The 13,041-nt window shown below is 35.5% G+C and overlaps 1 protein-coding gene across 7 annotated transcripts in view; it reads right to left on the reverse strand.

Annotated features, from left to right (window-relative positions):
• LOC149312355 (chemokine-like protein TAFA-5) overlaps positions 1-13,041 on the reverse strand; it is a 358,468-nt gene that overhangs the window by 143,113 nt on the left and 202,314 nt on the right. For all 7 annotated transcript variants that reach the window (XM_089524449.1, XM_089524452.1, XM_089524454.1 and 4 more), the window contains exon 2: positions 10,639-10,788. In XM_089524449.1, coding sequence (XP_089380575.1) covers positions 10,639-10,788 — 150 coding nt within the window. The remainder of the gene's footprint in view (positions 1-10,638; positions 10,789-13,041) is intronic.

The following is a 13,041-nucleotide window of genomic DNA, read 5'->3' on the forward strand; positions in this document are numbered from 1 at the left end:
CTTAAGATATGGACAACACTCATCAATGAGATACAAAAATATTCATATAGTTCTAAACAAAGTTATACATATCCTTCAAAAGAATTCACTGGAGTTGTGAACACTCTCCAAAATACAGGACCATAAAGATAAAGGAAACAGACACTGCAGCATTTATGTATATATACATATTTCAGATGACCTTGGGAAGACATAACTAATGATATGTCTCAATGGGACATATGATGCAATCTCTCCAGACAATTGCTCATTCTATTCATGTCATCATATTCCAGTACTATCCATACATATGTTCTAATGCATACTTTTTCTTTTACATTCAAAGTAAAGTCTGCAGGTACAAATCTTCATTTAAACCTGCAGGCACCAAGGATTTAAATCTTAAAATCCATTTTATCTCTTTTCTTCTTTAAAATATATTCTTTATTACTATAAATTGTTTCTATTAGCCAAAACCGGAAATTGGCTGTAGAATGTTGCATTTCTACAAAATGACCAACGAAGGGAGCTCCCACTCTTCTGTTTTTTAGATTAGAGAGGTGTTCCCCTATTCTATGTTTTATCTGCCTAGTGGTCCTCCCCATATAAAGTTTCTTGCATGTACATTCAATAGCATAGATCACAAAACTAGTATTGTGTGTGCTAAAATGGTATAGTTTATATCATTGTTGGTCATTGCAATTTACAAATTCTGTCATTTTAGTTGTGTGGGTGCAATATATGGTTGACTACATAGATGGTGTCCTACTTCATCACAGTATTCTCAGCAGTTTGTCTTAAGGTTTTACAGTCAGCATGCATAACTAAGTCCCTGATGTTTTTGGGTCTTTTAAATGAAATCATTGTTTTTTGTCCACATCCTGGAATGTTTTATAACAAGTGTTAGTGTTTATGTATATCCTTGGTGATATGATTAAATGTCATAGTGCAATATAGGCAATTAGTTTGTGGTCTATGTTGGTGTTTTTAACAGTTCCAGTCTTGATTTGTCAGCCACTTTTGCCAACCTGTTGGATATCTTAAAAGTCTTCTTCAAGAGTACAATTGTGTTTTAGCCATAGATTTTATCATATGGGAGATTGCTCCTCATGGTAGTTAGATGGTTATTATCAAAGCTAAGGTATGTGTTAGCATCTATTGGTTTTTTTTATACAGTGAGATGGTCTCCCTCTTTTTTTATCATCAGATACAAAAAGTGGATCTTTGCCTTACTGTAATTAAAATCAAATTTATTAAGTCTGTTGATGTTATTAATTATTGTATGTTTTAGTTCTTCATTATCACATCTCCAGATATAAAATATGTCATCTAAATATGTAGTCCAAAATATGAGTTTCTCCTTAATATGCAACTAAGGTGGACTGCTGTTGTTGTTTTCCAAATTCCTGCATATAAAGATTAGCCACCTGAGGCACCACTGGGGACCCCATAGCCACTCCTTTAATTTGCCAATAATATTTTTGTTCAAACCTGAAATAGTTTTTGTTGGAGCTATTTCCACTAAAGATGGTAAAAGAAATAATAATGGGTTGGGGGATGTTTGAGCTCCCTCTTGTCCAAATTAACTCCTATAATGTTGAGGGTTTCATCTTGGGGTATGTTGGTATAAAGTGATCTCACATCCATGGAACCCCAATATGTCATTGTCCCTTATCTTTAGAGGATTTGTTTTGTTAATGAAGTCTGTACTATGCCTTATATAAGACTGTATAGAGGGTATAAAAGGTTTCAAGAAACAATCTGCAAATTGTGCGAAAGGTTACAGAACAGAAACAATAGGTTTACCAAAGGGAAGATGTGTACCTTTATGGATTTTTGGTAGGGTGTAGAATAGTGGAGGTCCTGGGACTGGTTTTTATTAGAAAGTTGCTTTCCTTTTACTGAAAAAGAAACAGTTACTGTTTTTATCGAACCATTTCCTGTATTGCTATGTACTTTATATGTATTAGCCTACTAGCCCCACCACCTTTCCCTTCTCCTTTTATGTCATGTCTTTTTAGATTGTAAGCCGGAGGGCAGGGAACCGTCTAATTAAAAAGATTGTATGTACAGTGCTGTGTGCATTTACAGCACTTTATAAATAAAGGTTAATAATAATAATAATAATAATAATAATAATAATAATAATAATTCCATACAAGCCCCAGGGCTTAAATGGCTTAATATATCCCAGAGAAAGTTCTTCTTGTTGTGGTATCCAGGAAGAGATGAAGGAGACTCCACTTGTGGCTGTCCTGAAGTTCAGACTCACTTTCAGTTACAGGGCTTGCAGTAAAGGGTTTTTTCCTGTTCAGCCTTCCTTCTCTCAGTGCAGGCTGGGAAGAAATCCAGTATAATGTAGTGCTCCTGGAGCTCAGGCCTTTCAACCAAGGGTTGAAGGAGGCCTGGAGCTGACCTCATGTTTCAGCAAATCTCACACTACCCCCATCTTTTCAGGTATGGTTTAAAGATACAATTAAATAAATTAAAGAAAGTGTCTCTTTTTATTGCACAACTGTGGTCTGGTCTCTGCCACAATTCTGTAATTTTCAATGTCTCAAAAGGCACATCCAAATTTAGTGCAATGCCAAAGAATTCTGCCACTTTTGCAGAGTATACAGGTTTAGGGCATTGGGCCACTATCATAATCTATTGCTATAATGAAAGGCAATTAAAAATCCTAAAATGCACTTAAAAATCCTAAAGCCTATATGAGACCAGTACTGCTATCTTCACCTCATGGCTGCAGACCTTTATGGTTCCCAAGATAATTGGGACTATTTTATTAGAAATATTAAATAGTTCTGATATCCAAGTAGCATTCTCAGTTCAACTTGGAAAAATCTTCACCAGTCACAGGTTGCCAAGCTGCATTAGCATCCAAATTACTGTGGTATTATTAGAATATCATCTTGCAATTATTATGCATGGCTGATCTTTCTGTGTACACAGATGTCAAAGGGACCTATGAAACTGGCATATAGTTTATGTCTAGTTGTATTCAAACTAGGTGAAGAGGAAGAACAGTATTATCTGTGAGATGATAAAGAGCATAAAAGTTAAACTTTTATTACTGTCTACCTCTCAATGGTAATAATTTTGAACATATTCATCTCCCCGCAACAGAATGAAAGCACAAAAGGTGTACTGGCTTAGAACTTGACAATATCTAATTAGCTCCCCTTTTAACTTGCTATTATATGATAGCTATTATTACTACTTAAAGCTAGTTAGTTCTTCTGCCCTGAAATAAGTTATTTTAGCCTTTTAATCTGAACAACAACAAAAATGGAAAATTTCCAAGGCTTCAACAACAAACACCTGTCTTCTTACTCCCCCATCCCATCACGCTAGTAACAAATCCATCAGATCTCTCTCTTTTTGTTTTATTTGGGTTAGATTTATATCCAGAAAAAGCAGTAACACATACTATAAATTCAGTTTTTATAATCTTAAGGAGCCTTATATCTTAAATGTGATGACATTTAAAGGCTAAGTTCTCCTACAGTACATTCAGAGTATTTTCAGGAATTTAATGGACACCATTCCATAAAACGTCTCCTATTCGCAAGAACTGTACTTATTCAGCTCAGCTCATGAATACACTAAGGCAGGGCATTTGGAAGGAAGCCATTTTTGTCTCACTGTAGATAAGCCATTTAAGCCCTGGTGCTTTAATTCAAACCAATTTAGACCTATTGAAATCAATGCAATTGAAATGGCTGAAATCCAAGAGTCAGTCATAAGTACTTCATGGATCAAAGTCATAGCATTTTACTGTAATTATGTGTAACTTTTATGTTCTATATTTAGAGTGCACAGTATTTCACATTCTTCCTTGCAAGCATTTTTTTTAAAAAATGAACACATCACTAAACAGTTTTTTGTAACAGGCTTGTAAATCAATAGTCAATTAATAATCAATTTTAAACTTGATTTTAGAGCTAATATGTTGGGAAGGAAAGGAATTTATTGAAGGAAAGTAATGTGATCTCTACTCTAGTCCTTATTTTCTGAATTAAATAAACAGTGTATGAACATATAACAAGAAAACAAAGATCCATGTAAAGAATCAAACCAATGCTCCACAATCCTTGCATTTAAGAGGTTACATAAACATCCAGGTATATCATGGTTTCAAAACAAAAATCACAGAATGTTATTTATGATAACTATTATATATAGAAACCTATGGTTAGCATAGCAGTCAGTTAACAAATAACATTCTAAGTACTACACAACATATTCTCTGGCTAAGAATGCCACTGTGGAAATAGCTGTTTACTTGTACAATTTCATTTAATATTGACACTGGTTCCTTAAAATGTGTGATTTTTCTTTTCTTTTATGATTTTATGTGTTTTGAAACAGTTTGGTCCTGGTGTTCCAGAACAAGAGCTAAATGTATAAAGTGATTTAGTTGAACTGTTAATGTTTACACAAAGCTTAACTAACACTATTGAGATATCCATACCATGGGAAAGTGTTATTAGCATTACATAAAGAATTTCGGCTGAAGTGACAAATCTCTCCTTAGACGTAACAGTGATTAGTAAACCCGAAACATCAAATCCAGTGGACCCAAAAACATGTTAAATCAACAGACATTTTAGAGAGCAAGATTAGCTCAATTTTGGGGGTGGGGGGTTGATTTATGTAAGGCAGTCTAAGTCTTTGTTACATTTCATTCTGGCTTCATTAGCATCACATTTAAAGTGTGTCCAGAACCATGTATAAATTAGACTTGTTGGTATCATTGTATCTGAGGAAACAGTTAATATTCTGGATACAGGAGATGAGGCTCCTTATGCACATACACAAAGAGATGTTGCAACTGTTGACACAATTCCCATCTGATCTTGGAAGCTAAGCAGTATCAAAAACTGGACAGCACTTGAATGGAAGACCATGAATAAATACCAGGTGCTGTAGGCTGTATTTTAGAGGAAGGAACTGGCAAAACCACCTCTGATTTTTTTTTTGCCCAGGAAAACCCTATAACATTCATGAGGTCATCATAAGTCAACAGGTGACTTGAAGGCACACTAACACACCCCACACTAGAAGGTAAACAATATATAACACAATGTTGAAAAACAGCAAATCAAATCATGGCCTAGTCCTGTTAGTTGTTTGAACATATAAATTTCACAGCCAGGCTGTATTATGTATAGATGGAATGTTAATTGTCAAGCAATCACACAGCATGGCAACTTGGCTACAGAAACTGCAGGTGGCACCATTACTTTCAATTTTCAGTGGATGGATGCTAAGATGGTCCAACCAACATACTAGGTCAGCTAAAAACTGGTGCACGGCAACCATTTGAATCAATCCATAATTGTCAGTTGTGTGAACGTAAGCTTATATCTATTTATATTACTTAAATCTGGAAAATTAAATTTGCTTTAGGGAACTGACAAGCATCATTTATTCAGATTCTATTTCTACTTAGTTTTATTTGCCTGTGGAACAAACATACAGTATTGGACCAAAGTTAATAGACTATATCATTGAAGGCCAACATTAACAATAGCAACCAACACTATGTCAACTGATCTCCTTTGCACTCGATTACTCATAGCTCTAGAAAAATTACAGAATATTGTTGGGTTCCTACTGCAAAGGGCTGCAACCTTGATTGTCACAGGTTTGCTACAATCTGTCAACAAGTCACAAATAATACCAGACAGTGCCCAACTGGCTATCTCCCAACAGATATCCAAGAAATGAATCCTGGGGCCACAGCATCCATTCCCCCAGAGTCACAAATACTTAACCACTGTGTTTAGGGAATCCCTTTACATTTCATTTCCAACTAAGACAAAGGCATTGTTTGGAACTGGAGGGCAGCAAAAGCTTTTCTGTGGACAAAAGTTACTTTATTATTTATTTATTTGTTTACAGTATTTATACTCCTCTCTTCAGCCCTAAAGGCTCTCAAGAGTGGCTTACAAATAATTATTCAGACATTTTTGTACTGTTGAAAATATTATTTACTCTTTAATAAAATAAACCATGGGATGATCACTTGAGGACATACATTCCTGTAAGATTAAACCTCACACATTCTATATCAAATAATTAATCCATGAGGACAAAAGAAACATTTGCATTTTCAAAATAAGATAGTGACAATTTTGACCAATGAGATGCTCAATCTATCCACCTAAGAAGCACTGTTTTATCAGATTACTTCAAAGTTCATCAATCGTTTCCCAAAAAGAATAGCTGCTTTATGACTTCTTGCTTTGATGGAAGGAAGATTTCAGAAAGAAAGATATCCTGAGGGTAAGTGCCAGCATTTCCTTGGGGAACTTATATTTTATCTCCTCAGCATGACCCAGCCCCACATATATGTTAAATGAATACTTTATAGTTACAGTTGGTCCTTCATATACACTGATTTTTTATACATGGATTCAGGCATCCATGATTTAAAAATGTTCAAAAAAGTATAAATTTCAAACATCCAACCTTGATTTTCCAATTTTATAAGGGACACCATTTTGCTATGGCATTATATTTAATGGGACTTGAACATCCACAGATTCTGTTATCCACGGGGGATCTTGGAACCAAGCCCCAGCATATAACAAGGGTCCACTGTATATATATATTTTAAAAAATCAGAATGAGGTCTTCTAAAGAACACCAGTTGACTCTTCTTGAGCTTAGAATAATTTTTGATGTCTTAGAAGCAAGAAGTTTTGCTCCCCCTAAATGAAATCCCCAGTTACCATTATATTTATTTAAAAATGTACCCCAATGTATTTATAATAGCAGCATTGCTCAATCAGGTGTCCATCTAAGGGTCATTCATGAAGGCTCTTCATCTTGGGCAAGACTATCTTCAGCATTAACTGATTTAGAGAAATTTATACAGTGGACCCTTGCTTTATATGTTCCGTATCCGTTCCGTAACAGCCCCCCCCCCATGTAAAGCGAATTCTGTGCATGCTAAAGCCCTATTTAGATGAATGGGGTGTGCTCCCATGCGTGGTGCAGTGTGTGTGTGCCATGGGCATTTGCACCATTCATCTAAATGCGGGATATAAATACCTAAATAAATAAATAAATAAAAATAAATGGGGCTTTCCAACCTAACTCTGCCTAACATCTCTTTTGGTGCTGTCTGCATTTTCAAATTAGTGTGTGAATAGAGTTTCTGTATCAAAACAAGTTTACTTTTATTGGTGTGTGACAATCTTTCTCAAAGCTCTCTCTGTTAAATTAAATTCTAAGTAAAAATCCAAAAGGGCCAACATTCCCATCAACCAAGTCAAGCTTTTGTGAATTAAATAAGTGAGCACAAAACACTCATCAGACGTTGTGCTTCTGACATGCCTAATTTCAGTGTGTTTTTCCACCAAACTATCAGTTTCCTCTGCCAAGGTTTGAAGCATCTTCAACAGAAACCTATCACAGACTTATGGCACTATATTCCAGAAGCTAACTGGCCTATAGTTTTTTGCATCATATGTCTCAACTTTTTATAAAAGGGAATGATAACACTAGACCACTATAAGGTAGGGATAATTCTTGTCCAGTCAGCCAGAATTGGGGTCTATCAGAATTAAATTGAAATATTTCAGGGGACAGTATGACCTCCTCTGTAGCTTTGTCTATTGTTACATTTTTAAGTATGTATTTTATGTACAGTGCTGTGTAAATTTACAGCACTATATAAATAAAGCATAATAATAATAATAATAATAATAATATGAGATTGGGAGATAATGAAGAAGTCATATGGTGAATGTCACCTCCTCTGCCAGCTTAGATCTATGAAAGACACTCTAAAAAAATGCTATCTGGCAACTGAGATTTGGGCTTCTAACTGAAAGTTAGAAACATCTAAACCTGAATGGAACATGTTAATTTTACATCATCTCTTTGTCTCACTGCCACACACAAAAAATCCATTTTTGTCTTATAAATGTAACCTTCTTATATGGGAAAACATCTTGCCTTTAGTGTGAGCACAAAGAGTTATGCCTGCTGGGAGTTTGTTACATTCTTTGGCATCCTTTCTATTTGCTTCATTCTTTAGATTCTTTGTTGCATACCCATAAGTTTTACTCTTGGCTTATCCACAGGTCATATTAAAATCCGTAATTTTGGCTCCAAAACCTGCTTTCAATTTGAGGTGAATTTATAGTCGAGTATATATGGTAATTTGTCTTTGTGATATCTGAAAAACTAGCAACATAACTAATAGCTTGTGGACACCAATGAAACTGCCAGCTGTCAAACAGTTTAGGTGAAGCGAGAGTGCCAATAAACATAACCTCAGGTGGGGGGGGGGGGGAGATATTTAATACTTTGTATCTTAATTTCTTTCTTAGACCTAAACTTTACCCATTAATCTGTCCAATTTCTACTTTCTTTAACCTTGTGGGGAAAAATAATAACAACAAACAATTTGTTCCCCCACTAAAAAGCATTAACAAAACTAGGTCTTCTGTTTGTTTGTTTGTTTGTTTGTTTGTTTGTTTGTTTTTTGAAGGCAGGATGTCAGTTTAAAACTGATAAGCATTGGACTGCCAGGAAATTAATACATATTCATGATTACATTTTACCCACAATCCTACACTCCTTTAGTTCTAAGTTGCATTGATTTCAATGAATTTTGCTTCCAGCTATTATGTTAGTAAATTGAACATAGCCATGTATAACAACAACAACAACAATTACAAAGGACTTATTTTCACTGGTAAAGGACAAACTACAGAGTGTCATGCTATACTGATAATACCTAAAAAAAATCATGTGATGAATGTGGTTGCATGGAACCTCTATCTGTATTTTCAGAAGGGTGTATGTAGAGACAACATGTTCTGCATGGTAAAGTGCAGTTCAATGCAGAAGAATCAATTTGTGCACAGAAAATGTTTGCTTTCTATGCAATTCAACCATGTGTTAATTTGGCACAGAATAAATCTCCAATTATAGCATTTTCTGCAAAGAAAACTGCATGAATTGTACAAAACCTCTGTGCTGAAGTATTATTTTCCATGTGCAGAACAACCATGTGCAAAATCTGAATAGAAGAAATCCTGAGCTGTGAAGATTCTCACCAGTCCAGGATTCCTCTAGCCAGGGTTTCACAAGTTGAAGACAATGTTTTTCTACTATTTCTTGAATATTTTCAAATATTTTTTCTATTCCTAATTTTCAGTTTAAAAGAATTAGAATATACTGTTACATTATGTAGTAACATTGCATATAAATCATTAAGCTAACAAGATTGAAATTAGTTAGCATGTTTCTTTTTATTTAAAAAAATCCAATTGTGCTTTCAAAATTAATAATGCTATAAAGACTTTTTGACTTAAGACAATCTTCAACATGTGTGGATGGGCACGTGTAACTAAAAATGCCATGGGGAAAATATGATGAAACAAAATGAAAGAATGAGCTGATTTTACAGTATGTCACGAGCAAAACACAAATATAGAATGGATGTGATGTTTTCTTTTTAGCTTGGTGGATAGGCAATGAAATTCCCTTTGTGCCTGTCTTTGATAGTCAGTAGGGAAGTCAAATTTACAGTTGCAATGATAACAAAGTTTTAACATTTTTTCCTTTTAATAGACTCGAAGTGTGAGTCATTTTTCAAAAGAAATCTGAAATTATCTTTTTTTATATAGTGGAACCCATTTTTAGTTGTTTTCCTTCACAACGCCCCAATCAAAACATGCCATTTAATGCCATCTATTTATAATAGGAGTCATATTTTCTTTTAATTGCAATGTGAATGTTTGTAAGTCTTCATCAGCAGGCTTACATTGCTGACTGAACCACTGGTGTCTTCATTGGAACAGAACAGCTCATTTGAGACATAAAAAATGATTTCAAAGTGAAATATTTTCATCCTCCCTCTACATCAGCATTTTTACAAGCTGCAGGCAACACACTGCATCTGCAGTGAATCATACAGAATGACATTTTTAATGAGCAAAGGGACAGCAGAAATATAAGGTATAATACAACAGCTCCCTTCTAATATCATCATTTCCCCTTCACCCTTCCTCACCACATTAACTTTTATGCAAAAGTGGTCACATTGGCTATGATTAAAATTAAGATGTAAAGCATTATTTCAACAGCTTCACTCGGGCAGGTTGTGAATATGCAACTCTTGGTGTGCAAAAGAAGTAACAGATTACTGGGGAACATTATACCATCAACCCAAGAATACTGCAATGCAGGTCAACCATTTCCTATATAGGAGTATAATAAACCCAAATGAAGATCTCTCGATTCTGGCACAGAATACACAGAGCAGTGTTCCAATTTACCATATGGATATCATGACTTGTGGCCTGTTGGTATAGAACTGACACACAACCAACCTGTCCATATGGGCCCATAGAGAAACAGCCTAATATTTCTAAACCTCATCATCTGACTGACACAAAATAAAAGCTTTACCACCAGAAAATGACATGAGTCAACAGACTGTTAGAAGCATGCCGCCTTCAGATGATAACATTCACAGTAATTTCAAGCATAATCGTTGTGTCAACACACTCATTTGGCTGTCGCATGTATAAATATCTGATAAGACAAATTTGCAATGTGAACAAATAAAAGTACATGATAACTGGGTTTTGTGTTGGTAGATATTCAGTTAAATGATCTTTCCATTCTTACCATCGACGCAGGCTGGCCTTGCTCTCGTTGTACCAGCAATCTGTCCTTTTTTACATGCACAACGAGCTGTTTGTCGGGCTATAGTTCTTCGGGGTTGACTGCTATCTCTGTCCAATGTAACAATTTCACATGTACCTGCAGCCAATTGACCTGGGAAAAGAACCAGCAACAGGTACCATAGTCACTGAATGCACTACAAGCAATCTGTTACAACCATAAAGAGTCATGACCCAATGTCATAGCTGAAGTTCCACAAGAAATGGAAAGTCAGCTGGTGGATATCATAAAAAACAGAGGTGACATGCATTTTTCTCCCTTGTGTCAGGCAAGTGAAAACGTTGAGAACTAGTTCTGTCAAAAAATCCTGCAATTTTCTATAAATGGTTTCACAGAACAAGTTACTTTGTTGAAAGAGCAACCTACTTTTTTAGTGATTAATTTAAGCAAAGAGATACAGAAGTTGCAAACCAAAAAAAAGGTGGATTTTAAAAATGTCCCCTCAATTCTCAAAAAAAGCTGGGAATTAGGTATCTTTGCCGTAGAAATATAGCTTAGAAATAATAAACTGTAGAGGATTGAGCTGTATAATTATTGTGCCGTTAAGTTTCTATTACAGGGTAAACAATTTCCATTTAAAATTTACATAAGATGCTATCCTATGCACACCCACAAATGTTTCCCATGTTTCCCTCATTTCTTTGCCCTTTGAAAAAAAGAAAAAGAAAAGGTGAGTGACATAATGTGATCAGAACCCTGAAAAATCTTTCATGGAAAATTTGGAGAAAAATTCAGAATCCCAACCACCTTTTGTTAGTTAAAAAACAATAGTGGGAAAAGAGAATGGGGAGTGGACAGCTGCAGGCAAAGAGAGTATTGGGGCCTGCTGCATTTGGATTGTGTCCCCATACTTGCCTACCAAACTGGGTCTGCAAATTGTACCACCCAAAAGGGATTATGAAGCATACACATTGCTCGAATGTACTGTAGTTGACACTCCGACTGGTATTAATATCCATGCATGCAGAGAGGAAGGATGGTTAAATTCCAGTGTCATTTGAATGGCCAAGAAGAGGAGCCTTTATTTACTATATGCCTCCTAGTGATGCAAAAATGCCATCAGAGGCTATATAAAATAAGTCACTTCAGAAAGATAGATAAAAGAGTCTCCTACCTGATGAATTATGAAACATTTATTTATTTAAAAGTCACTCAACAACCATTTTTTTTCATTTGAATAGTTAAAGTAGCTAGGGGCAATTCAAGGAAATGGACAATGTGTGAAACTAAACTATTAAAAAATAAATGTAACAATTGGAAGCATTTGGACAAGTAGCCTGTTGCTGGAAGCAAGTTTTTTCTGAGGGTGTGTTGAAAAAATACAAAATCTATCCATTATGAATGGAACCAAGTATATGGATTTGAGTACTAGAGGCAGAAACAGTTGGGGAAATGACCTTTCCTAACACACTGGTCAGTATTAGTCATGAAGTAAGAAATGAAGTCTTCCACAACAGACGTAGCACATCTAACAAAATATTTAAATCACTGATGCACAAGAAGTATGCTAAAATGCCATATGCTCTCTGTTTCTGATTTTTTTTTTGGTAAAAGAAGCAGAACTACTTTGGATGGATTCTATTTATATTTGGTATCTATTTCTATTTTTTTCCTTCCTATTGTAAGTGAAGGCTATATCTGTCTTTCCTTAGTATCTACAACCAACTCCAGACCAAGAAAATATAAACAAGGTCAGGGAACAAATTAAAGCTGATACAAAATCTGCAATTCACTGTATTTTGAGGAGTTAGGGAGGATCAACATTGGAGATTTTCAGACAGGCAAAAGTGATGGGAGCATAGCAGGATGCTCCTATTAGTTTCGTGCAATTGTGTGGAGATTATCAGATGACGTCGCATGAAGTCATGATAATCCTGTGAATGAAAAGCGGTTGAAAACTCCTTTTTATTCACAGGATTATGACGGAATTATTACAACATCATCTGATAATCTCCGCACAATTATGTGAAACTGATGGGAGCATCCCACTATGCTCCCATCATTTTTACTGAGTAAGTCAGGATCCTTTGAGGACATATAAAGGAACTGTCTTCACCCACTGGCTTTAGCTCACATGACCCACTACCTCAGTAGGAAGTTAACTTGCACTTTTCACTTCTGACTCTGCAGAAATCTCAATCTCCTTAGATGAGACCAACTGAAAAGGTGGCAGCAGTGGCTGCAGGGGGAGACACTGACTATTACTCAGCTATGTTTAATGGGATAGTCCGTTATCACACCACTGGAAAGAGATGAAGAGAAGCAAGAGCAACAAGTGGAAATCCACTTTATCATGGAAAATGTATGTTCCTAAATCTTTATTGGCTATGGCAAGAGAAATGTAAA

Source organism: Sceloporus occidentalis, unplaced genomic scaffold (genome assembly GCF_023333645.1).
Source record: "Sceloporus occidentalis isolate IW3139 unplaced genomic scaffold, rSceOcc1.0.p SCAF_5, whole genome shotgun sequence".
In the NCBI taxonomy this organism is placed as follows: domain Eukaryota; kingdom Metazoa; phylum Chordata; class Lepidosauria; order Squamata; family Phrynosomatidae; genus Sceloporus; species Sceloporus occidentalis.